This window comes from Lampetra fluviatilis, chromosome 55 (assembly GCF_964198595.1).
Source record: "Lampetra fluviatilis chromosome 55, kcLamFluv1.1, whole genome shotgun sequence".
Classification (NCBI taxonomy): Eukaryota; Metazoa; Chordata; class Hyperoartia; order Petromyzontiformes; family Petromyzontidae; genus Lampetra; species Lampetra fluviatilis.
The window spans coordinates 2787972-2815900 of NC_136329.1; the positions used below are offsets into that span (position 1 = coordinate 2787972).

Below are 27929 nucleotides of genomic sequence, written 5' to 3' on the forward strand. Positions count from 1 at the left end.
GTGAGTCCATATGTGTGTGTGTAAGTCCATGTGTTTGTGTGTGTGAGTCGATATGTCTGTGCGTGTCAGTCAATGGGCTTGTGTGTTAGTCACTTTGTGTATGGCTCCATGTCAGTCAGTGTAAGTCCATTTCTTTGCGTGTCTGTAGGTCCATGTGTGCGTGTGAGTGAATGTATGTGCTTTATTGACCTGGTCAAGGGCCTATGATACCATCAGTAGGCCTGGCCTCTGGGTTGTTCTTCATGCTTTCGGAGTCCCTCACCCTTTGCTCACGATCCTTAAAGGACCTTCATGATGGTGAGCGGCCCCGCGTCAAACTAATTGGCCGTCAGTCAGAGTCATTTCCTCTACACCTTGGGCTGCGACAGTGGTGTCCTGTGCCTCCAACATTATTTTATATATCTTTTGACCACGTAGTTCGTGAAGCCTTCAATGGCTGTATCGGATGAATTACCATATGGTACAGATACAATGGGAGGCTGATCGATGCAAGGGTGCGATCAAGGAAATGGCTACCTATTGCTCAACCATGTTACGTTTGTCGATGCTCTGGTGATTGCTGCTCACTCAGAGGAGGAGTTGGAGGAACTGCTGCTGAACCTGGAGCTTGCCACTAAGAGGTGGGGCCTTACCATCAGCCCCACCAAAACTAGGCACCTACCTGGGTATTTTGTACCATCGGACAATCCACCCCCACAACTCACAATTGGTGATGCGGCAGTTGTAGAGAGATTGGAGAGATTCCCATTCCTGGCCAGTGTGCTCATGACTGGCTCCGGTTTAACAGCAGAGGTCTCACTCCGAATCAGACGAGCCATATTCTCTTTTCATCGGTTGCGTAATGCTGTGTGGAAGCTACATGGTCTATCGCTCTGCACAAAGCTTCAGGTCTTCTCAGCCACGGTCATTCCCTCCCTTCTCTTCGCTTGCGAAACTTGGACCCGCCTAATGGAACATCTTTGCTGGGTAGAAACATTTTGGATGGCCTACCTACGATTCATCCTGTGTTTAACCAGGCTGCATTGTGTGAGCAGCTCACAAATCCTTGAAAAATGTGGACAAAGTCCCATCGGCGAGCTCCGACAGGCAAGGCTGCCTTTCCTGAGTCATGCAGCCCGCATGCCCAGCCACCGCATGCCTAAACAGCGTTTGTTCGGCCGGATCGAGGGGACTAAACGGGCGCGGAACGGGCTAGAGAGGAGATGGAGTGATGTGGTACAAGAGGACGTGGAGCTGAGTGGTCTTGCCGATGACTGGTACCAGCCGTGTCAAGATTGGCCTCTGTGGAAAAGGCTCCTGAACGACGCTACTGGGCAGTTGGAGGCAGTCACCCTCCAACAACAACGGAGGGCGGAGGAGCAAGCCATGCTCACAACAACGAGCGGAGCGCCGGGTGGCTAAAGCACAGCAAGTTGCCACAGTAGGGGGCACAGGTGGTGAATCAGCCAATCGTCTCAGTCAGTCGACCCGTGCCATCTGGGTCTGCCCTGTGACCTCCTGCCAGCGGGCGTTCGACGCTTCAAGTGACCTCATGGTGTACATAGTCTGGCACAAGCATTGTGGTGACGTCACCGCCACTTAGTGGCGAATAGCGGTTGTTGTTGTTCAGTCTATGTATGTATGTGTGAGTCGATACGTGTGTGTAACTCTATATGTGTGTGCATTAATTTGTGTAACTACATGTGTGTGTCTAAAGTCGATGTCTGTGTATGTGAGTGCATGTGTGTGTCTGCCTTTTTTGCCCGGGCAACGCTGGGTACTTACCGCTAGTGTAGCATAAAACTTTCAGCGATACTCTTGTCGGCTCATGCCGAACCCAGCTCTCCAACCACACATCGTCACTTCTCTCTGGGAGACATGACACCCATGGTTGTGGTCGGTGCCTGTTCCCTCGCGACGGCACCGCAAGATTGGAGCAAGACTGACGATTTGTGAATCGTGTTCGTACTTAGAATTGTATAATCCCTCTCTCTCTGTTCACAAAGGCCTGACTTTCTTTGATGTCGCTGGCTGTGGGGAGGGGGAGTGGTATGTGTGTCCGTGTGTGCGTGTGTTTTATTGAGACATCTGTTAAATCTCCTTTCCCAAGCCATATTTTCATCCGTGGAACACAGATGCCCAACCTGCAATAAAAGCTCTCTTGAGCCACTTCCCTCGCTCTGGGCGTTACATTCTTTGCTATCCGTGCTGCGGGAAGACAAAGACGGTTGGGAGGCACTTTTCCTATGGAGTACATTACATCTTGGTTAGGTATGACGGACTTATTTCGCCTTTAATTCTTCTAAGGTGACCCTTTGTCTACTACTCGTAATTATTATTTGGTTTGTGTTTATTCAAGATTTGTGATTTAGAATTATTATTACGTATTTCATAGGGTTTTACTAACCTTCGTTCCACCGCCTGTATCCTGGGTTTGTGCTGTTTGTTCTCGAGTTGTTATTATTATCTGATATCCCGAGGTTAGAGAATTCGACTTGGCTTAGGAATAACCCTGACTGAATTCTTCTTTGATGCTTCAGTCAGGTCATGTAGAAAATTATTAAAGGTAAAAATAACTTTAGTATTGAATTAATAAATGAGTAATGATCCACTAATGTAGATTGTAGCCTGGTTTTTAATTGGAGTGAGTGTGAGGATCGATAATGTTAGCTTAATCTTTGGTCGCTAAGTTTTGGAATTTTTACCGTTTTTGGAAGAAACATGAAAAAAGTTAACTAAAATAGCTCGCAAAAACCCGTCTGTTCGCTTTCGTCGCCCGGCTTGGTGGCGGCCTTTGAAGCCTGTGTTACCACACCCTCCTCTCTCTGTCCTTTGTAAAGGGGGGGGGGGTCCTTTAATTATTTTTTATGGTTCATCTCCGGCTCCCTGTTGCGAGCGTGACAAGGCAGCTGCTCGCGAGGGGGGGGGGGGGTCCGTTTGTTTGTGCTCCCAGCGACCCGCGAGTGATTATATGAAAATAAAAAATATGATTAGCAGAATTATTCTTAAAATGCATTTTGGAAAAAGGATCATATATCCAACACGTTGCTGTGAGCGTGTAATGGTGTGGACGTCTGTGATTTCCATGGGGCACCGTATTTTAGCCACTTTGCTGTGTGGATTGAACACCTGGAGGAAGAACCGCACGTGGCTCACATCCACCAGGATGCCGAGTCCGTAGAACACCACCAGCTGTGGGTGGAACTTGAGCACCACATCCCCAGCCCAACTGGAAGGTAGGCTCAGGGCTACTCAACGTTATTAATAGAAGTACCTCTGTGAGCAGAGTGATGGCCAGCCCCTTCGTAAGCAAAGCTTCCAGGAGGCTATCCACTGCACAATATAGCCCCCGTGATTGCTACCACCAGCCATGTCCCCTAGGTTGCCACCTCGCTTGGAGGTTTTATGGCCTCATTCACCATTACTTTCGCCGATCTGTGCATAGACCCTGACCATGGCATTCTGTTCCTACTTACAAACCGTTTGATTTACGAACGGGTGTCAGGAACTAATTAGGTTCGTAACCCCAGGACTGCCCTATACATTGTAAAATTCGTCCTCTGCCTGTATTCCATTGTCCACCCTAAACTAGGCAATCAATAACTAGGGGGTTCATTACAACTGCGCCAGTGTATAACAACACAGTTTATCTAATACATCCCCTTATCATTGACACATGTTGTTGTCTGTGCAATCCCATTTTTTTTCGAATCTAGTTGTAGCTGGAACACCCTGTCGCTATCTTCTCATCGTGAATAATTGCGAGGGGAACAGGTCGGCTACATAGAGAACATCAACAACAATAATACAGTTCGGCGACGATGTGTTGTCCTCCGGAGAAGTGGACGACTCCACAACAACTGAGCACCAGGGGTTTGTGAAACGGGGACATTTAATTTCAAAGTGTTCCTCAGACGGGCAATTGCATATCTGCAATAGTGATCAGAAACACTCTCCACATCAAAATACCGCAGTTAAATTTCTCAGTACGAAGTCCGCCTGAATCTGTAATTTGGGCAGACTGAGTGCACGTGGGGATCAATCCCTGATCACCATTGCATTCACTTAAAAACGCACCTGGCTACCCGTATATATTAGGAAAGTGCACAATTATACATGTGATTAATCATAGGTGAGCTCACAAAGGCTAATATAATGCACGTTTGTATGGTGCACTGTGGTTGTCTTTATTCCTATATAATATTACCAAAGTTGATTCGGATAAAAATATTCACCATATGCATGTTGGGTGCATATTTTTACTATATTTTTCCATCTTGCTCTTTTGCATGACTTGTTATATAACTAATTTTCTGGATCCATTATATTTATTGGCATAAATTCTAGATTTGAAGCTTTCGTGACTGCAAGGATTCATATTCATAGGTTTTTTCGGTAAAGTCACGTAGGTAAAACATTAAAATTAATAAAAGTAAAATAAAATAAAAATCACGACGTTTCGGAGGCAACACAAGCTTCCGTCTTCAGGTGGAACCGTCACAGCCACGACAGCTGTATCAAGTAAATGAGAGATTGCAGGAGCTACCACTCCGTTTATATAATGGTTGGAGAGGGGGGGGGGGGAAGGGCCAAGTAAAGCACACTTTTTATTCATATGGTAAGGTGAGGCTTAAGAGGGTGAGCCTTTGTTATGGAGAGGTACGGTTTGTGACTCAACCTGTGACAAGGAGACAACCACTAAACATGGTAAACTTGTAATAGTTATGTCAAATAAGATTGGCCAACTAAGTGTAGTTAAATCTTTTTTGCATGGTTAATCACATCTTTCCAATGATTACTCAGTTTGTAACCATCATCACGGTTGAAATTATGTATGTGTTTGTATATTTGTATGGCTTCGTATACAAACCTTTGATGGTAGCCAGGAGGTTTGCAGAGAATCTTGGTCTCGGAAAAGACAATTTCATGAGAGCCCACCGAGTTGTAGCAATGATCGGCAACGGCCGAAGAATCAGTTCTGCCGTGTTTCAGATCTGACTTGTGCTCGCGGACACGATCAGAAACACAACGTTTCGTTTCTCCAATGTAGCAATCACCACAAATGCAACTCAATTTGTAGACTCCAGGATACTGTAAGTCAGGAACGACATCCTTCAAAGATGGAATCAGATCACGGATTTTATGCACTGTACTGAATCGGACTTGGATCTTATGTTTGTTTAGAATTTTGGAGATCTTTTTGGTCACGCCTGCTATATATGGTAACGTGATAGACTTCCCAGACTCTATGGTCTTCCCAAAATCCATAAAGAAGGCACCCTGCTACGACCCATCGTGTCGACCATAAACTCTCCTACGTACAAACTAGCCCGTTTTCTATCAGATACTCTGCTCCCCTTCACAGGCAAGACCTCTTCAGCAGTACTCAACTCAACCCAATTAGTCTCTATGGTTAAGGACATGGTACTATCTCCTGATGACATCCTCGTCAGCTTTGATGTAGTATCTTTGTTCACCAAAGTCCCAGTACCGGACACCCTAACAATAATTGAGGACTTAGTCCAACATGGATTGAATTCTGATGTACCTGCGCTGGTTAGGCATTGCCTCACCAACACCTATTTTACCTGGAATGGCACCTTCTACAAACAGAATGAGGGTACCCCTATGGGCTCCCCCTTGTCACCAGTTATAGCCAACATGTTCATGGAAAAGTTTGAATCAGACGCCATCCAGACATCCACCCTGCGTCCTTCCCTGTGGAAGAGGTATGTGGATGACACTTTCGTCATCTGGCCACATGGCCTCCCAGCATTGAACCACTTCTTGGACCACATCAATTCTAGACACCCATCCATCAGATTCACCATGGAAGTGGAGAAAGACGGTAAACTACCATTCTTGGATATTCTGTTTGAGAGGAGTCCTGACGGTTCCTTGGGACATTCTGTTTACATGAAGGCCATCCACACAGATTCCTACTTGAAACCTGATTCCCACCACCACCCAGCTCAAAAGAATGATCTCATCAAAACACTATACCACAGAGCTCATTGCATCTCTGACCAACACCACCTGGCCAGTGAATTAAAACATATACGTCTGGCCCTCAAGATGAACGGATACTCTGACCGTACTATCTGCCAAGCTGTTTCTCCCACCATACAGAAACAACCACCTGAAACTCCGATCACAACCATCACTTTGCCATACATAGCAGGCGTGACCAAAAAGATTTCCAAAATTCTAAACAAACATGAGATCTAGCTCCGATTCAGTACAATACATAAAATCCGTGATCTAATCCCATCTGTGAAAGATGTCATTCCTGACTTGCAATACCCTGGAGTATGTAAACTGAGTTGCATCTGTGGTGATTGTTACATTGGGGAAACGAAACGTCATGTCTGATCGGGTCCGCGAGCACATGTCAAATCTGAAACACGGCAAAACTGATTCTTCTGCCGTTGCTGATCATTGTTACAACGCTGTGGGCTCTCATGATATTGTCTTTTCCGAGACCAAGGTGCTCTGCAAACCTTCTGGCTACCATCAAAGGTTTGTGCATGAAGCCATCCAGATATACAAACGTAGACATAACTTCAACCGTGATGATGGGTACAAATTGAGCAATCATTGGAAAGATCTTCTTGGTTCTTTCGGTAAAGTCACGTAGAAGGGAAGTAATAAAATAATACAAATAAAACATAATAAAACAATTCTCACGACGTTTCAGCCACAACGCAATGGGCATAATATGACTTTGAAAACCCCCCACCCACCTCCCACGCATTTCACAATTAGCACTATTTGCATTCCTGCATTTCCCATAAATATGCTAAATTCCTCTTCAAATGCAAATTCTTTTGTCAAGGCTCTCTTCCTTCTCCCTCACAGCTTAAATAGACACTCCAAGCCTAAGACGTGTCATTTAGACTCTGTCTTATCGACAGACATGTTCTTCACCTGAGGACGGCTGCTTGCGTTGTGGCCGAAACGTCGTGAGAATTGTTTTATTATGTTTTATATTTATTATTTTATTACTTCCCTTCTACGTGACTTTACCGAAAGAACCAAGAAGATGAATCCCTGCAGTCACGAAAGCTTTAAATCGAAACATTGGAACGATGTTATTAACCATGTAAAAAATGTTTAACTACGCATATTTGTAACATCTTATTTGACAGGTACCAGTCTATTTTACCGAGTTGTTGACATCCACCGCGTTTAACAGTGCTGCTATTGTTTTGGTTTTGGAAGCCAACATCGGCCGTAATCCCTGTGGAGGTGCTTCACTTGTACCTTCCCTTCTAGCCCCGCATCCCCCCCACCCTCCCAGTCCCTGACTGCCATATTTAGATAAGTTCCTCCCCCCTCCCCCTTAACCAGTATTTAAGATCTTGTTTCTTGGATTTCTCTTCACTTGATACAGTAAATTTAGCTGTGACGGTCCCACCTGAAGACGGAGACTTGTGTTGCCTCCGAAACGTCGTAATTAAATGTAGTTATTTTTCATTTATTATTATTTTTTTTATTATTATTATTATTATTTTACCTACATGACTTTACCGACAAAACCTAAGAGTATAAGTTTATAACTGTCGTCTTGGTTGAAATTTTGTCTGTGTCTATATATATGGATGGCTTCGTGAACGAATCTTTGTTGTTAGCCAGTTGGCTTGCAAAGTACCATCGTCTTAGGGAAATCAATTTCAGGTGAGCCAGCTGTATTAAAGTAATAATCAGCGATGTCAGAAGTATTGGTCCTGCCGTGTTTCAGATCTGCCTTATGTTCACGAGCACGGTCCGAGACATGTCGTTTAGTTTCCCCAAGCTGTAACTGCTTCCGCAGATGCAGCTTAGTTTGTAGACGTCGGGGTATTGCATGTCAGGAATCTTGTCCTTCACAGATGGGATCAGATCACAAACTTTAGGCACTGTGTTAAATCGGACCTGGATTTTGTGTTTGTTCAAGATATTGGAAATATTTTTGGTTATCCCTGCTATGTAAAGCAAGATGATGGTTTTGATTGGATCTTCAGATGGCTCCTTCCTCACGGTTGGGGTGATGGCTTTGTGGATTGTGTAGTCAGAATATCAATTTGCCTTGAGAGCGTACGTGTTTGAGTTCACTGGTCAGGTGTTAATGGTCGGAGATACATTGAGCTCTATGGTGTAGCATTTTGATGAGGGAATTCTTCTGGGATGGATGGTAGTGGTAATCAGGTTTTAGGTAGGCATCAGTATGGGTTACTTTCCTATAGACAAAGTAGCTCAATGAGCCATCTGATCTCTTTTTGATGAAGACTATCAAGAAAGGTAGCATGCCATCCTTTTCTACCTGCATGGTGAATTTGATTGCTGGGTGTATGGAATTGATGTGGTTGACGAATTGTTTCAGAGCCGGTCGGCCATGTGGCCAGATGACAAACGTGTCATCCACGTATCTCTTCCACAAGGACGGGCATAGAGTGGATGCCTGGATGGCGTCCGTCTTAAATTTTTTCATGAAAATGTTGGCTACAACCGGAGATAAAAGAGAACCCATTGGCGTGCCTTCAGTTTGTTTTGTAGAATGTTCCATTCCAGGTGCAGTATGTATTGGTGAGGCAGTGTATCACCAGTGCTGGTACATCAGCATTCAGTCCTTGTTGGACCAAATCTTCAATTGTTGCAATGGTCTTGGGCACAGGAACTTTGGTGAACAAAGAAACTACATCGAAACTAACGAGCAAATCACCTGGGGACAGTGAGATGTCTTTAATTGGCGACACCAGGTGAGCTGTGTTAAGAACAGAAGAGGTGGTCTTACCAGTGAATTGCTGCAAGATATCGAGCCAATTTGTAGGTGGGTGAGACAATGGTGGTATATCGTGATTTAGAGACGTGAATATGTGTATATAAAATAAAATAAAACAAGTATTAAAAAAACATTGAGAATTGAATGCATGGAAATTTACCGAGAATTGAAAAATAACACTTGGGTTAGGGAGAATATATAAATTATAGACATCATATCACATCCGCAAATAGCTGTGTATCACCGTTCCTGCTTGCAGTACCTAAAGTACATATTTTGCTTTGGTTAATGTTTTTATTTTGATTAATTTAGTTTATTGTAAAACATGTTTTTTTCATAATTACATTGAATTATCTCTGTCATTTTAATGAATATAGAAAACGACCAATTCCGCCACCATTTGTTCAGCCGCCCAGACGCTCCACCATCGCCTAACAGCTCCATCTCTTGACAGCTGCATCGCCATTGCTGGGCAGCTACATTGCCAGACAGCTCCATCGCCATCACCAGGCAGCTCCTTCAGCATTGCCATGGATGATGGTGTTATAAACTATAACACTAGTTTATATAGTAATAGTTTATGGTGTTATAGTTTAGAGTGTCCTAATTTATAGGTAAAAGTTCATAGGTTATAGTGTTCGAGTTCACAGTGTGAGATTTTACAGTGTTAGGGTTGATGAAATGTGTTGATCAAAGGGGTCGATCAGGGGCAACAACATTAGTAGCAGCAAAAACAGCAGCAACAACAGCATAATCAACAGCAGCAACAACAACACCTTGCGATTGTGACACTGCAATTTCTGCTTCTGCTGCCTGGCTACTTGTGGCCTTGGCACTGCTCTTGTGGGACTCTAGCTGAGCGAGCCAAGCAGTCTGATAAAACAATGCCTCCCCTCTTTCCTGGAAAATCGGGAGCCATACCAATTCTATCTCACCCAAACGTAACCGATATTGCGGTGGGACTCACCAGCAGACTCGGACCAGTATCCAACGTGCGGTTAAAACTACTCGAGTTCCACACCCACTGTGCTATGATCTGCTATGGAAATTCCACCACTACCTGACCGTGTTCATTACTTGCTGCAATTCCTCGCAAATGGTTGTGCTGCAGATCTGGTCAGTTCATCTTCTGCTCTATATCCACACAATCACGGAAGAGCGCCTATATCGACATATTTCTGATGTCAGATTTCGAGCCAAACCTTTGGCCAGGGCTTCTCAACTTCCAATTGATCAATGCACTCTCTATAGTCAAAAAGACGGCGCTGATCCGGGATCTGATCATCGATTGTGGACTTGACATATTGGCTATTACCGAAACATGGTTACATGACGACTCACTGGATGTAATTAAGCGTGAAGCTAACAGATATGCTATTGTACATCAGCACCATTGTGGGAAGCCTGGCACCAACAGCCCGATTGGTGGTGGGATCACACTGATTCACCGTAGAGACATCTGCATCAAAGTCATGAGTGACTCATTTACAACCACATTATTTAAGCTGCTTCTTTTGAAAATAACGAAAGCATGCAAATTCTTTGGATTGCTGTCATCTATCGACCATTGTACTCACTGCTGTCGGAATTGTTTTCCGGTCTACTAGACAGTGGGTCACTTGACTATCGCTATATCATTTGTGGTGACCTAAACAGTCCTGTACCGACTTGTCTTTGTGGCAAAATCAACAGTGATCTCGCCGAGATTATCAACAGTCACAGTTTAACCAAGCACGTCAGCAGCACAATATGTACTGGATCACATCTTCATTTGCAGCCCAATTATGAAATTATATCACTGCTGTTATTTACGAACTCCTGCTGATCCGAACAAGCACACAGAGAAGGGGGAAGTGCACAGTCACTGGCTATCACTGGAGGCAATTGCTGCAAAGCAGATGTGGAGGAAGCTGGAGCATCTTTGGAAGAAAACTGGTTTTGAGACTACAGAGTGGCCTACAGAACTGCCAATTGACATTTTTTGAGTTTTGCAGATCATTCTATGCTCTGCATATCAATGAGTTGGTTTGCGACCACTGTGCTTTGTGGTGTGTCATGACAGATCTGCTGCACTTCAACCACCCATCAACTAGTTAAACAGGTCTGTGAACAGTACTTGCGATGTTCTTTGCTGATAAAACAACAACGATCTAGATGTCAGTTTTTAAATTGAAGGCAACGCTTACTCCCAGTCTACCATCTGAGTTTGATCAGCTTGGAACCACATCGGTGGCATAGGTGTCGATGTCCATCGCACGGCTGCCAAATAAGACATCGCCAATCAACTACATCCACAAATCATTTCTTAAATTATGCTAGGACGTGCTTTAAACCGCTGATTGTGCACCTGGCTAATCTTAAATTCAGGTACGGTTGTTTCCCAGACCAGTTAAAAATGATGATCTTAACACTGCTCCTGAAAAAAATTGGCATGAGCCATAGTGACCCCTCAAACTATTGCCCAATCTCAAACCTGAGTATGATTGCAAAGGTCATAGAGCATTTGTGTCTGAAGCAGCTACTTCCCCACGTCGCTGTGATTGGCAGATTACACCGGTTGCAGACAGCATACCAGAAGGTCCACAGCACTGAGACGGGCCTACTAAAGATCATTGTTGACCTCTGCCAGATCATAGATTACTGGTGCATCACAACATTGCTTGGCCTCGATCTCTCAGCCACCTTTGACATCGTTGACCATGAGATGCTCATCAGGCGGCTAAGGTCAAGGTTTGTTGTATAGGGTATGGCACTGGAGTAGATTGAGTCATACCTTTGTGGTCGATCACAGTTCATTTCGTCAATCTGGGCGATGAACAGTCATCGCCTATGTCATGCCTAGTCGGCATACCGTAGGGTTCCATCCTCATTCCCTTCCTATTTTCAACGTACATCTCTGCATTCGCCAATGTCATCTCATCACTAAAGATCAAGTTCCATCAATATACTGATGATACACAACTTAGCAGTGAAGTCAAAGTTAGATATAGAAAGCTTCAGTAACATCGAAGATTGCACGCGAGCGGTGCATGTTTGGTTTGCACGCAACGAAATGCTGCTTAATAAAGAAAAATCAGATATTTTGCTGTTTGGCGCTCAGGCAAAATCATGTGGGAGGATCAGGTGTGATGGTTGCAGACTCCAGGATTCAGTTTTTTAATCATCCAAAGAGCCTCGGCACCATACTCGACCAGACTATGTATTGCCATCACCACGTGCAATATGTAATTTGGTCCTGCAGTTTTCATACCATTGTTCTACGTCATATTCGACCACGGGTCGTGATATAGCCAACATGGTGGCATGTATTATAGTATCAACAAGGCTCAATTATTGCTACTCACTACTCTACATATCTGGAAACAAATATTACCAAACTGCAGCGAGTACAACATTTATTAGCACGTATCTTGACGGGTGCTGCAAGATCCGATCATATCCTTCCAGTGCTCGATGAGCTGCAATGGATTCTGATTGCTCAACGAATATATTATGAGGTCGCACTCATTAAAAACAAAGTGCTTTCCACAAATTAACCACAATACCTTTCTCATCTCATCAAGGAGTATTAACCATCACGCGAACTCCGGTCATGCTCATAGTGGCTTTTGGCTAGCCATCAAACAAAGATGGTTACCCCATCGCGTGCTTTCAGATGCACTTCTTCAGCCATCTGGAATGATTTTCCTTCTGATATTACGAAGCCACTGGAGCTACGCATTTTTTTATCTTGATTTCAAACAAATTCATTTAGAACTGCTTTTTTGTTCATTTTGTTATCCTTCCCCACACCTCCGATTAGCACAGTTGGCTATGTACGGTGTACCAGAAGCTCAACATACATATATATATCACCGGGCAGCTCCATCACCACCGTTGGGTCACTCCATTGCCATCACAGGGTATCTTCGTCACCATCGCTGGACAGCATCATCATCAATGGGCAGCGCCATCACCTTCATCTTGCGGTGCCAGCATCCAGCAGCTTCTTCTCTGTTGCCAGGCCACTTCAGCACTGGGCAACGCCTTCACCGGGTGTCTACTCCATTGTCATCTCCAATCAGTACCACTGTCATCACCGTGTCATGTCTGTATAGCATGCCAAACAGCAGTTTGACTTGGCATAATGACTTTATTCTTTATCTGTACGCTTGAGTAAGTTTTATTACTTGTTCTCATGATGTACCACTGTCTAGTCTCTGTCATCCCTTGGGTCTTCTAAGGTTATTAGCCTACGTACATCATGTGGTAGGTTGTAGCATGAATATTTTTTGCAACTGATGAACAAGAACCATATTTAGGATCCATTTAGTCCTAGCTCTCCAGATTTTTATGCCACTCTAGTGGACCATTGTCCATCAAGACCAACTCAAATATATCCTTTAAAAGGCACCCACAACCACGTCTACTCAATTATTCCACTTACGATCCATTTCCAGAAATTATTTGGCTGTAAATGAACTCATCAGCCATCTTGACTTCCTGTGTTCCATGGAGAACTGGCATAGGCCTCTACATAAAATTGAACGAGGTGTAACCCTCTTTATCTAGTCAACGCGGGTGGGGGGGGGGGGGGTTGACATTAATCCACGTGCAACCAGCAACTCTTCATCCTTTATCTCTACCAATGTTTCACTCACTTGATTACCTGGCAAAGGACTGGAGATATAGATGTATCCAACCCATACTATTAATATAATTGTATTAGCCTCCCTAGTTTATCCCTACATTCCTTTTTAAAATTTCTGAGTTCTTTTCGCTTGTGTGTGCTCATTCTGAGTGGATTTTGACATTTTGTGACTGAAATATACATGTAGATGCTGCATGTACACCTTTTTGTTACTGAGTTCTTTTTTGGCCATCCTACACTCGTTTGGCTTCATGCAACATGTTAAAATGCCCACTCACTCTGCTGGATACACTTTAGACTTGGTTTGTTATCTTGGGCTGCCAATAACTGAACTGTCATTGACTCTGAAATTTCTGATAATTCACTGTTACTCTTTGATGTCCCTCGACCTCCTCCGTGTTCTGCCCACTAACAACAGAATTTTTTTCTCACAAATTTGCATCCATTACCCAGACCTCTCTTTATAGAGGCCCCCTACAATTCTCTCCTCCCTCCGGAGTGCCATCTTCCCATTGCGGAGGCTGCTAAATTATATAATTCTGTTCTGTAAAATATTCTTGATCGTCTGGCTCCCCTCAAAACTCTCTGGATCTCTTGTAGTTACCCCTTCCCATGGTACACTACTGATCTGTGGGATCAAAAATACACTGTCTGCAGATGAATCACCAGCTTTTTAAAGAACATCTTCATGCATTTCCCAACAACATCCCTAGAGCAAAATCATTCTTTATTGCTGGTCAGCCGCCTTTTGAATAAATGCACAAAGAAATATAATTATCCTTCTTCCACTGATTACTTCACCACCATTCAGCAGTTTTTTTTTAAGAATACATATTCGACTATCCGTTCCCAAATAATATTCCCCCCCCCCTCAATTATTCTTCCATTTGATCTGCCCACTACTGATTCAAGGGTGCTATGTTGGTTAGGTTTCCCGTTATCACAGCTTCGGAACTCACCTCTTTGATTGCTGATTCCACACCAACCTGTTGCCCATTGGATCCCCTCCCCTCTAGACTTTAACGGGATAACTTGTCTGCATTGGGGCCATTTGTCTTTGGTCTCTTCAAAACGACGCTTGACACTGGTACAATATACTGCTATAGTTCTGACTATTTTGTAAAATGGCTGCAGGCACCCGACTCTTGAAAAAGCCATCAGGAAACATCCAGATATGTGGAAAATTCTACCTGTTTTGTTGCTCATATAGAGGCGTACATGTGATGATCACGCTTGTGCACTCTTCTGGCGAAACGTGGGGGGGGAAATAATGAATCAACACACATTATGTGAGCCCATTGATCTTGTCTTTCCTGTTTGTTATATGTATAAAATTAGCTACACCAATGGTAATCGCTATTTAAACAATGTATTGTTTGATCATTCGCTTCCACGTGGCACTAAGTCGGTAGCTGTTTTTATTTATTTCAATTTTGATAGATTATCTAATTAATGTTGGCCTGTAATAACTAGTTTTGCGCAGAACTTATCAAAATCAATCGAGTGTCCTTGTCAGCACACGTGTTCTGCTACTGCTGACAGTTGTATTTGGGAGTATTTAATATTTATTTGGTCTTCTTGTAGTCTCGTGCTGATCATTCGTCCTGTTTGCCCAACATAGCATTAGCCACAAGTGCAATTAATCGGGTACACACCTCCTGTTGATATCTTTGGTAATAAATCTTTTGTACCAGATATACATTTCTGTATTTTATGTACCGTGGAAAATCTGACTCGGATGTTTTTTTTCCAAACGCCTGGCTAGTTTATCAGTTACTCCCACAATATATGGTATTTTAATAATTTTAATTACTTGGACAGTTTCAATGCTCGTGTTATTTGACTTGGTTTTGACATTCAATGCCCTGTTGATTTGTGCATCATTGTAACCATTAAATTGCAGTGCTTCTTCTTTAGCATGTTTAATTTCACTTCTCAGACTATCACCATCTGACACTTTCTTAGCCCGATGAATGAGTTTTAATGAGAGCAGATTTCTGTGCGGGGTGATGGTGTGACTGCATTCAGATAGGCGTCAGTGTGCGTTTTCTTTCTGTAAATGCTGTGTGTTATGTTAACATTTCGACCTCGTACGGGCAGAATATCCAGGAATTGTAGAGTTCTGTCAGCTTCCACTTTCACGGTGAACTGGATGGATGGGTTTTGCGAGTTGAGATGGTTTAGAAATTAGTTAAGTGTAGTGAGTCCAACTGAGTCGCAGACGTTGTCTTGGGAGCTATACTATTTATGACATCAACTCAACATAACGTAACCTACACTCGGGTGTTGAACGCCCATCTAACCACGCTATGGCAGAACTAGACACGGTCCCGCTATCCCAGTCCGGACCACGAGCTGGGTCCCGGACAGCTTGGCTAGAGGCTTCTTCAACCCGATGTGGATCTTCACTCGCCAACAGTCAAGAACCCCGAGCCCCACACGGGGCCGCCGTTATATCGGCCCGGGCTGGTGCTGGCTCCGCCTCTCCACCCGCCCACCTTCTCGATCTCTCTGGCCCTTTCCCAAAGGCTCCCGAGAGCTCTTCTATACCACGTGACCACCCAGCGGCCCCCGTCCACCGGTGCCCCCCCCCCCCCCAATATCATCCGGTCACTTGTTGGCAGGTGAACCAGCGTATCATGCCCCAACGTAACCCTGGCTGGCTGACACTCTCTCTTGCTCCCTCACCGGGAGCCCGCACCGCACACTGTACGTGGTGCCTCTGCACTGACCAGCGCTCACCCAAGCCCCGCTAGGGCTAGTACTATGCCCTGTAAGCGGGCTACACATTTCAGCACATTATCTGCCGTGGCCTTGCAAGCCTGGCACCACACAATGACATTCACAGTCATTACAAGTGTATCTTTGCCTTGTGGCCAGACCACCAATGTGTCATCCACATATCTAAACCAAGCGGAGGGTTTTAGTGTGCGTGAAGCTATTTATTTTATTTCAAAATCTTTGATGTACAAAATTCGCTATCACAGGAGACAAAGGAGAGTCCATTGCTGCTCCTTCCTCTTGTTTATAGAAGTCACCTTGCCACAAGAAGTAGGTGTCCTTTAGACAGTGTTCAGCTAGTCTTGGGATATCTTTGGCTAAACCTGTGTTCGTTACCAGTGACGAGTAATTTCATTGACTCGTTGACCGGAGCCCTCGTGAACAGGGGAGTCGCATCAAATCTTACGAGAATATCATTAGGGTTAAACTTTATATATTTTATTATATTTACGAGATGTTCAGAGTGTTTTATGAACGAAGAGGTCCTACTGATGTGAGGCTGCGTTTGTTTCGTTACATATTGTGCTAATTTGTACATGGCAGAGCCTGTTGTACTAACTATGATTCATAATGTAACATCAGGTTTGTGAATTAAGAGCAAATACAGATATTCAAATTTTTGCTGCTGATAAGGGCTGATCAATTGTTGTGATGCCCCGTGAGGATTATGATAATACAATCAAATATTTACTCCGTGAAGGAACCTACCTTCAAATTAAACGAGACCCAACCAACACCTTGGAACGTAAAACAACGACAATCATTGCCAACGTGCACATAGACTGGGAAAAGTGCCATGGTGACGTCACTGCCACTTAATGGCGGTTGTTGTTGTGTGTGTGGGCTGTGGTAATGTGGATATGTAACTCGGTTAACTAAAGTGGCCCCTCGGGAAGGAACCAACCTTTTGGGTAACTTTAAAACCCGAGTGGGTCATGATGCAGAAACCTGGGATGGAGCGATTATAAGGCATGGACCAGATCAGCTCAATAAAAACGGTAGGAGAATGCTAGACTTCTGTGTAGCACATGGGTTTGTAATTACCAACACACTTTTTTCTGCATTGCTGGACTATAAAGTGACAGAACAGTGGATGCGGGCCCATGTCCTTGACACCAGGACCTGATGGTCCCATTGACCATCAGCTTAGAGATAGGTTTTTACCCTTAAAACTGGTACAAAAAACTGACACCTTTATACAAGGCATCATATTTGCAATAACCACAACACAAGCAGTCAAAATGCAAACAAAAATAAACAACTCTGATAATGATATGCACTGTCCTTGAAGTTGATTGGTCCACACCCCGAGCTCTCAATACTCTGATAGTGCGCTGTTTTTGAGTTGTACGCCTTTTGGCGTCATCTGGTCCAACACCAATGGAGACTAGGCTCTAAGAAAAGCTGTCTCTGGTGTGGACCAATCAACTTCAAGGACAGTGCATATCATTATCAGAGTTGTTTATCTTTGTTTGCATTTTTACTGCTTGTGTTGTGGTTATTGCAAACATGATGCCTTGTATAAAGGTGTCAGTTTTTTGTACCAGTTTAAAGGGTAAAAACCTATCACTATATTTTGCCACTGGTAAAGGAGGTCTCATAGTGACCATCACCTTGTCATCTGTGAGATGTACCTACCATTCTTCCACTGTGATGGGTGTCCACCTAGGACCCCATTCAAACCCACAATAGTCTGGTCTCGGCTCGCTGATCCTATTTTCAAGTAGAAATATCATTGCTTGCAGAGAATGAGGAGGCTTACTGCAGCATTCGCTCAGAAGTTTGGTGAGCCATGCGGTGCTGGGAGGATGAGTGGTCGGTATGGATTACTGAGTCGATGGAATATGCCGCAGGAGCCCGTGATCACAAATCACTCGTTAATTCCATTTAAAAAATAACTTTCAGCACCTAATCTATCACCATCATTAAGGGAAATAATGGTGATCTGATCTCCGACCCACAGAAACAGGTCTGCAGATTTGCAGAGCAATTCTATTGGTTTATCAGGGAAGGAAAATCCTTCAGCCCCTACTTGGGCTGTGGCAGATATAGCCACCCTTTGTTAGTGGCTGGCTGAGGTGCCATTTGTTGTGGAAGTACGACAGACGATCGGAAGTCTGAGACAAGCAAAAGTGCCAGGCAGAGATGATCTTCCAGGCGAACTGTTGAGGGAAGATGACGTCTGTGTGCAGACTGTCCTACATAACATCACCATACCTGTCTGGGCCATAGGACGGATGCCACAGCATTGGAAGTATGGCCTGTTGATCTTCTCTTCAGGAAGGGAAAACAGACAGATTGTAAAAACTACAGAGGCATCTCTCTCCTCAGTATACCAGGAAATGACTTGGCAAGGATTATTCAACATCGCTATGCCAGACAAAGCTAAGCAGAGGCTTTCTAAGCCCCAATGTGTTTTCAGGCCAGCGTGGTCCTGCATACATCCCATATTCTCTGTGGGAATTTCAACAGGACCTACATCGATGCTTTTTTGGTGTGGTCAAGGCCTATGTCACCAACAATATCCCAAGCCTCTGCGTTCTTCTTCATGCTTTCAGAGTCCCTGACTCTCTGCTCACAATCATTCAGGAACTTCATGACGTTGGGCAGGCCTTGGTCAAGATACATTGGTGGGAGTGCCATTTCCTGTTCACTTTGGGGTGCGACAGGGATGTCCTCTGGCCCCTAAACTGTTTAAAATATCCCTTGACCACGTAGTTCGAAAATCTTTCCATGGCTGTATTGGAGGAATTTTCATTTAATACAGATACAATGGGAAGCTATTAAATGCCAAGGTGCAGTTGAGGGATGGCTCCGTATTGGTCAACCATGTGACATATGCTAACGATCTAGTAATTGCTGCTCAATTATAGGAGTTGGAGGTGCTGTTGCTGAACCTGGAGTGTACCACTAAGAATTGGGGCCTTACCATCAGCCTCACAAAAATTAAACACCTGCCTGGATATGTTGTGCCATTAAGCACTCCACCACCTCAACTCCCTCTTGGTGATAGGGAAGTTGTGGAGAGAGTGGAGATATTTCCATACCTTGGCAGTGTACTTATGACCAGCTCTGGTTTCATAGCAGAGGTTGCACTCTAAATCAATTGTGCGGCATTATATTTTCATCGGCTGCGTAATGCTGTGCTGAAGCTACCCTGGTCTGTTGCTCTACACGAAGCTCTGGTTCTTCTCCGCCACAGTCATGTCCTCGTTTCTCTATGCTTGGAAAACATGAACCCCTCTATTAAACATTCAGGCTGGCCTGCCTACGGACCATCCTGGGTTTAACCAGGCTGGATTGTATTAGCTCACAAAACCTTGAAGATTTGGACACATTGCTATCAGAGAGCTCCTCCAACAAGCAAGGCTGCATTGGCTTGGTCATGTAGCCCGCATGCCCAACCACTGCATACCTAAGCAGCTTCTGTTTGGCCAGGCATGGCATGGGCTGGGAGGAGATGAACTAATGTGGTACAGGAGGATGTGGAGCTGAGTGGACTTGCTGTGGATTCAAGATTGGCCTCTAATGGGGAGGGTCGTGAAGACCGCAACTGGACAATGGGAGGCAATTGTCCTCCAACAAGAAGGGAGGGCAGAGGAGCGATGCTCACAACAACAAGCAGTGTTTGGCTGCTAACATAAAACTATTTTACACCATAGCTGGTACAGGTGTTGCATCTGCCAATCATCTCAGTCAGTAATGCATTATCGAGTATTTGTCTGCAATATATTTCCACATGCTAACCCATTTCGTTCAGCTATCATTTGTGACCAGGTCACTTCTGTAATAGAGCTATATAGGGCAGTGGCCATTGCCTGGTATGATAAAATAGTTTAGTTTCAGTTTAGTCAACCTTTAAATCCTGGGTCTGTCCCTTGACCTCTTGTCAGCGAGCCCTCGACACTTCACATGGCCTCAGAATGCCCCTGGCCTAGTACAAGTGCCATGGTGACATCACCACTTAGTGGTGAATGGCAGATATTCTTTTATCTGTAAATGTGTCTAAATTTGCGTGCTTTACATGTCTCTACATATATACATCTATGTATATAGAAATCAGTGTAAATATTTTAATTAATCTTCTTAGGTTTTTTTTTCTCGGTAAAGTCACGTAGAAAGTAAAATAAAGTAAAAACAAAAATCACGACGTTTCGGAGGCAACACAAGTCTCCATCATCAGGTGGGACCGTCACAGCCAGATTAGCTGTATCAAGTGAGGCAATGATTCAAGATGTAATCCCTTAAAAGCGAGTTGAGGGGGGAGGGAGAGGGAGGGGGGAGCTCATCAGACTATGGTAGCCAATGAAAGGAACGTATCGGGAGGGAGGGGGGGCGAGGCCAAAAGGGTGGGCGATGGACGTGGAAGCGCTTGTGCGCAAGCGGCCAATTACTGCACACGCCAACACAATGGAGCGATTGTGCGCAAGCGGCCAGCCACTGCACCCGCCAACACAATGGGCAGAGAGGAGGAGGGGGAGGTCTAATACACATGATAGACAAAAGAACGAAAATGATGATGGGTACAAACTTAGGGGGAGCTCATCAGACTATGGTAGCATGAATGGAACGTATCGGGAGGGAGGGGGGGGGGCGGGGGGGGGGCGAGGCCAAAAGGGTGGGCGACGGACGTGGAAGCGCTTGTGCGCAAGCGGCCAATTACTGCACACGCCAACAAAATGGAGAGAGAGGGGGAGTGGGGGGTCTGATACACATGATAGACAAAAGAACGAAAATGCCCATGCTTATACCAATGCTGGCTGAACAATGAAGAGAGTACTGTTAAAATAACTGGGGATGTTAACACTCGGTAAAGTACAGTAAAATAGTGCCTGTCAGATAAGATGGTCCAAAAAATGTGTGATTAAGTCTTTTTTGCGTGGTTGATAACATCTTTCCAATGATTACTAAGTTTGTACCCATCATCACGGTTGAAATTATGTCTGTGTTTGTATATTTGTATGGCTTCGTGTACAAACCTTTGATGGTAGCCGGGAGGTTTGCAGAGAACCTTGGTCTCGGAAAAGACAATTTCATGAGAGCCCACCGAGTTGTAGCAATGATCGGCCACGGCAGAAGAATCAGTTCTGCCGTGTTTCAGATCTGACTTGTGCTCGCGGACACGATCAGAAACATGACGTTTCGTTTCTCCAATGTAGCAATCACCACAAATGCAACTCAATTTGTAGACTCCAGGATACTGTAAGTCAGGAACGACATCCTTCACAGATGGAATCAGATCACGGATTTTATGCACTGTACTGAATCGGACTTGGATCTTATGTTTGTTTAGAATTTTGGAGATCTTTTTGGTCACGCCAGCTATGTATGGTAACGTGATGGTTTTGGTCGGAGTTTCATGTGGCTGTTTCTGTGTGGTGGGAGAGACAGCTTGGCGGATAGTACGGTCAGAGTATCCGTTCATCCTGAGGGCCCGATGTACATGTCTTAATTCACCGGCCCTCAGGATGAACGGATACTCTGACCGTACTATCCGCCAAGCTGTCTCTCCCACCACACAGAAACAGCCACATGAAACTCCGACCAAAACCATCACGTTACCATACATAGCTGGCGTGACCAAAAAGATCTCCAAAATTCTAAACAAACATAAGATCCAAGTCCGATTCAGTATAGTGCATAAAATCCGTAATCTGATTCCATCTGTGAAGGATGTCGTTCCTGACTTACAGTATCCTGGAGTCTACAAATTGAGTTGCATTTGTGGTGATTGCTACATTGGAGAAACGAAACGTCATGTTTCTGATCGTGTCCGCGAGCACAAGTCAGATCTGAAACACGGCAGAACTGATTCTTCTGCCGTGGCCGATCATTGCTACAACTCGGTGGGCTCTCATGAAATTGCCTTTTCCGAGACCAAGGTTCTCTGCAAACCTCCCGGCTACCATCAAAGGTTTGTACACGAAGCCATACAAATATACAAACACAGACATAATTTCAACCGTGATGATGGGTACAAACTTAGTAGTCATTGGAAAGATGTTATCAACCACGCAAAAAAGACTTAATCACACATTTTTTGGACCATCTTATCTGACAGGCACTATTTTACTGTACTTTACCGAGTGTTAACATCCCCAGTTATTTTAACAGTACTCTCTTCATTGTTCAGCCAGCATTGGTATAAACATGGGCATTTTCGTTCTTTTGTCTATCATGTGTATCAGACCCCCCACTCCCCCTCTCTCTCCATTGTCTTGGCGTGTGCAGTAATTGGCCGCTTGCGCACAAGCGCTTCCACGTCCGTCGCCCACCCTTTTGGCCTCGCCCCCCCCCGCCCCACCCTCCCTCCCGATACGTTCCATTCATTGGCTACCATAGTCTGATGAGCTCCCCCTAAGTTTGTACCCATCATCATTTTCGTTCTTTTGTCTATCATGTGTATTAGACCTCCCCCTCCTCCTCTCTGCCCATTGTGTTGGCGGGTGCAGTGGCTGGCCGCTTGCGCACAATCGCTCCATTGTGTTGGCGTGTGCAGTAATTGGCCGCTTGCGCACAAGCGCTTCCACGTCCATCGCCCACCCTTTTGGCCTCGCCCCCCCTCCCTCCCGATACGTTCCTTTCATTGGCTACCATAGTCTGATGAGCTCCCCCCTCCCTCTCCCTCCCCCCTCAACTCGCTTTTAAGGGATTACATCTTGAATCATTGCCTCACTTGATACAGCTAATCTGGCTGTGACGGTCCCACCTGATGACGGAGACTTGTGTTGCCTCCGAAACGTCGTGATTTTTGTTTTTATTTTATTTTACTTTCTACGTGACTTTACCGAGAAAAAAAACCTAAGAAGATGATTCCTTGCAGTCACGAAAGCTTCAAATCTAGAATTTTAATTAATAGTAAGTGAAGGTTATTTTGGGAAGTTGTAGGAAATATTTTTTTTAACTTTTCCTGGATTCAGCTGACTTAAGTGTTAAGGTTTTCAACAATCCAGCGTGCAGGCCCAACAGCCCAACGATGCATCATACAATTTCTAGTTACAAATAAGTATAACCAGTAAAAACAAAGTTTTTCAATATAAATCCTTTATATGCGTGGCGGCTAGAGTCCTCTCGTCCTCTGGTTTGAGATGGCTGCCACCTATGGGTCAGATGATTGCATTGCTCCATTAAGCAATTGGTAATTAAATATAATATTTTTGTCCTAAAAAGTGTAAAATTTTGGAAAAAAAATTTCACGAACATTAATTGTCACGCACAACGAGTCTGTGTGGAAAATGTCAGCTCGATTGAATCACGGGAAGTGGGTTAAAAAACGACCGATAGATTTGCACGGTCCTAAGCAAGCAAGCGAACTTAATATAAAGGATTTAAAAGTGATGGTGCTTCATCGCAAGACACATGTGGGTCACCTGCTATGAACATGAACCAAACCTGACCTGAACCACAAACCTAAAAACTGCTTGTGGACAAATCCAAAACCAATCCACTTTGCGGGTCACCCACAGGGACCTGCGGGTACAAGAAGCCCACAGCATCTCGACTATGACCATCCATTAAATATGTTTTCAAATCACATTCGACCCAACCCATGAACATACACAAAGCCGAATTACATGGTGCCCTAATAATTTGTATTTCACTTCGATGTTCAAATAACCGAACAACACCTGACAAACAAAACAATGTTGTCTGGCTATAAACGTTGAACTACACACGTTCACGTCTTTTGGGAATTGTGAGGGAGTGCACAAGACCTAAATATGTGTAATAATGTTATATATCTCCAGTCATAAGCACTGTAATCAATTTAGTAAAATTGTCTGAATACCATATTTGTATTTATACAAAATGAATGTGATGTTTAACATTGTATTGTAATGTGACATGTGTTTATTTTTCAGTGTTCGTGGACAGAGTAGAGGACGCCGCATATTGGAAGGAAGCGAGCCGCATAGTAATAAAGACAAGGTTGACAAAAATTACTCTTCAAAAGTAATATTTCAGACTATTTTGAAGAAACTCACTTTGGACAAGTTTTACCCTGAAAAAATATCAACAAATGATGTTTTGAGAATAATTCGCTGTGAGGAAAATCCCAAATATATTCAGGGACTTTCCAAGCATTTCCTCAGGAATCTAATGAGGGCAAATCCCAGGGCCAGAAACACAGAATATGGCCAGCGTAGAGTGGAAGAAGCAGATACAAGTGATGATGACAATTCAAGCAGCTCAGACAGTGATGCGACAGTTGATTTAATAAATCCACTGGACATGATAACCGCAGTGTTTCTCTGCGCTGACAGCTTCTTACAACAGGTGCTTATGCAGAAGATGGCCCAATGTCAGTTTGCATTGCCTCTCTTACTGCCTGATTCCGGCAAAGGGAACATCACATTTATGTTGTGGGCCATGAGACAAATTGTGAAAAACTGGAAACTACAGGAAAATGCATCCAGTATGGAGGAGTCATTAGTCAGCGTACCAATGCCTTTCATTTCATTCATTCGGGTTGGAGAGTGTAATGTTTCTAAATCAAAATTGCTAAATTCAATTCTTAGTAATGAAAAACACGATTTCTTTGTTCATCGACAAATGGAATGTGGTGATATTCCTCGAAAATGTTCCGATGGTCTTGTTGAATTGTCCATGTTCTGTCCTTGTGGAAAATCAAAAATAGATGTTTTTCAAACAGAGTTCAGCGTTTTAAATCTTCGTGGTGATGCCCGGGATCACTTAGTTCAGCTTGAGTTTTTAAAAGCAATCTCAAATGCCATGTTCATTATCTTCGACAACGGAGAACTAGATGTAGAAGACATGTCTATTCTTGCCAATTCGAATGCTCAGTTGTTTATAATAACAAGCCAGAAAGAAAATAGCAGGAGCAGAAATACAATTGCGATCACCAACAGTTTGTGTGAGCTAAAAATAAAGGCAAACATTATTCAGAAAGGGCAACAAAATGACGCAGCATTTACTAAGAAACTACGTTCTAAGATGACAACATTCCTAAAATCTACTGAAAACCATGAGACATTAGAAAGCATGGTCAACGTTGCTGTAAGTTTAAATATTAGAATCGATGAATGTGAAAGTAAATGCAAAGAAAGCAAAGCTAAAGTAAAAGGCATCATGGATAAAATAGATAAATCAAATGTGAAAGAAAGTAAACAACGATATCTCCCTTTACAAGGAGATCTGTGGCACAAGTGGGCAGATACCAACAAAGAACAAAGTCGCGTGAAAAACATCGGACATCAGAATTTTGATGACTATATTAAAGCAAATAAAAACAAACAAACACAAATTCGTAAAAAACAGAAAGAAATTGGTTTTTCAGATGTGATGCAAATGTTTGTTGATTTTATATTGAACGAGTCCATAGAAATGAAAATGTTTGTTCTTCAGTGGATGCAATTACAACTAAATGATCTATCTAGAGTTACATTTTCCAAGTTAAGAGATGATTACAAGAAAATATATGTTAATCTAGATATTGATTCAAAAAAAAATGAAACAAAATTGGAAAAAATTGAAGAATTAATGACGTCCAGTTCATTGGGATTGGTACATTTCATACGAGAAATTGGGCAGTATTACGAAGCAACTAACTCAGTCCAGAAACATTCAGTGCCCAAGACCACAGCACCTGCCTACCGCAAGGCACCGACACTCCCAGCTGTTGCTGCGGAGTTGTTCTTGGAGGGGTTTCCCTTGGAGCTGATGGATGGAGACGTTGGCTGTATTCCCATTGACTGGGTGACCGACGTGCTTAAGGCAGTGAGTGCTAAGTTTGGCAGAGACCCCCGCGTGTGTGTACTGACCGTGCTGGGGGTGCAGAGCACAGGCAAGTCCACGCTTCTCAACACCATGTTTGGGCTGCAGTTCGCAGTGAGCAGTGGCCGCTGCACACGCGGCGCTTTCATGCAGCTCATCAGCATTGACCATGAACTGAAACAAGAACTGGCATGTGACTTCATCCTGGTGATTGACACAGAAGGGCTGAAAGCCCCTGAGATGGCAAAACTTGATGACAGCTACGAGCACGACAATGAGCTGGCCACGGTGGTTATCGGATTGAGTGATATCACGCTCATTAATCTGGCAATGGAAAATGTAGAAGAAATGAAAGATGTTCTGCAAATCGTTGTCCATGCATTTCTACGAATGACAGAAGTTGGGAAAAAAACAAAGTGCCTATTTGTGCATCATAATTCTGGCGATGTCACTGCTATCGACAAGAACATGAGAGACAAGAAATGTCTTATTGATCAACTAAATGACATGACAGTGGCAGCTGCAAAAATGGAGCACAAGGAATCCACTTACAGTAAATTCACCGACGTCATGGAGCACGACGTGAGTCGGGACAACTGGTACATTCCTGGCCTTTGGCATGGAACCCCTCCAATGGCTTCAGTCAGTGCTGCATACAGCGATCAGGTTTTTCACCTCAAGCAGCACCTGATAGACCATATTAAAAAGAGAACAAAAGCACAGAAAACACTAACAGATTTCAGCACTTGGATAGGAAGCATCTGGGAAGCAGTGAAAAACGAGAAATTCATTTTCAGTTTCAAAAACAGCTTGGTTGCCAATGCTTACAACCAACTGTGCATTCACTATACAGGCTGGGAATGGGAATTTCGGAATGACATTATTTCTTGGACACAAGAGAAAAATAATTACATAAATAATATAGATTATTCTCATCTTCAAAACATTAGTCAACAGTTGGAACCTGAATTAGATAATGAGATTTCAAAAGGAGGAGCCACCTTACAGAACAAAATAAAAAGCTACTTTGAAAACCAAAGCAATGATGTGCATTTAGTAGAGAAATACAAAGAGGACTTTAACATCAGCACTAATCAGCTTTGCAATAAGTTGCAAGTAGAAGCCTTAAATAAAGTCCAGGAGTTTATTTGTAGAAGGCAGTCTGGACACTCCATTGCAGAAATTGAAACCCAGAGTAAGAAGATTATTGGATTGGAAGTCTGTAAACTCCTTCAGTCCTGCAAAAATAATACATTTAAATTCAAGGAAACACAATTAGAAAGAGAGTTTAGCAATATGTGGTCAATCGTGGTTACACACCTCCCAAAAATAACATTGAAAAGGCAAAACGTCTACCAAGATATGATGAAATCACTGCGTAACAGTAAAATCGATTGTGAGAAAATTGCTGGTGATAGTTTGCAAACATTTGCAAGCCCTGAAAAATATTTTAAAACAATTGACAACAAACAATTTAAACTAAAACCAGAGCACTCAAAACGTGAAGTATTTACGTTAAAAAATATTTGTAATTCGATAACAATGAAAAAGAACGTAACTGTGAACAGATTGACCAAGGTTTCACATATGATTGTTGAAAGAAGCGATAGGTGGATTGAGGAAAAAATAAAAATGAATGATTATTGCTCAACCTACACTCACGATTTGCTGCATCACATCAGTAATGAACTTAAAAACCAGCAGAATGAAATATTTAGCAAAGAATTTTACAAGGACATCACTGTATTCATTTGTTTTAATGCCATAGAAACTTGGCAAAAACAACATGACATTTATTATGACAACAACGATCCAAATATTAAGATGAGAAAAATTAAGGAGTCATATTTTGTGATGTTTAAGGAACTATATCATCAAGGCGATGAAAATATGAAACATGCAAAGACCTTTTGTAACGAGTGCCTGAAGCCGTCTCTACTTGAGGCTGTCGACAACAAATTGGGGATGGATATTGCGACGAAGGTGAAGAGCGATAGCGGTGGCCCTACGTTTTTGAGCCGGAAAAACCTTCAACTGGCAATG

General features: G+C 43.5%; 1 protein-coding gene across 1 annotated transcript; it reads left to right on the forward strand.

Annotated features, from left to right (window-relative positions):
* The first annotated feature begins 1857 nt into the window (after positions 1 to 1857).
* LOC144949936 (interferon-induced very large GTPase 1-like) lies at positions 1858 to 27883 on the forward strand. Its single transcript, XM_078879925.1, has 5 exons — positions 1858 to 1931; positions 3084 to 3215; positions 24014 to 25043; positions 25488 to 27282; positions 27870 to 27883. Exons 1-5 carry the CDS (start codon positions 1858 to 1860, stop codon positions 27881 to 27883), a joined length of 3045 nt encoding a protein of 1014 aa, XP_078736051.1.
* The last annotated feature ends 46 nt before the right edge of the window (positions 27884 to 27929 follow it).

What these genes read in the sequence shown, in the direction of transcription:
- LOC144949936 (XM_078879925.1), top strand. Translation starts at nt 1,858, where the DNA reads ATGACACCCATGGTTGTGGTCGGTGCCTGTTCCCTCGCGACGGCACCG. An exon ending in ATCCCCAGCCCAACTGGAAG is followed by an intron (nt 3,216 to 24,013) that starts GTAGGCTCAGGG and finishes TTTATTTTTCAG; the next exon opens with TGTTCGTGGACAGAGTAGAG. An exon ending in TGTGTGAGCTAAAAATAAAG is followed by an intron (nt 25,044 to 25,487) that starts GCAAACATTATT and finishes ATATTGAACGAG; the next exon opens with TCCATAGAAATGAAAATGTT.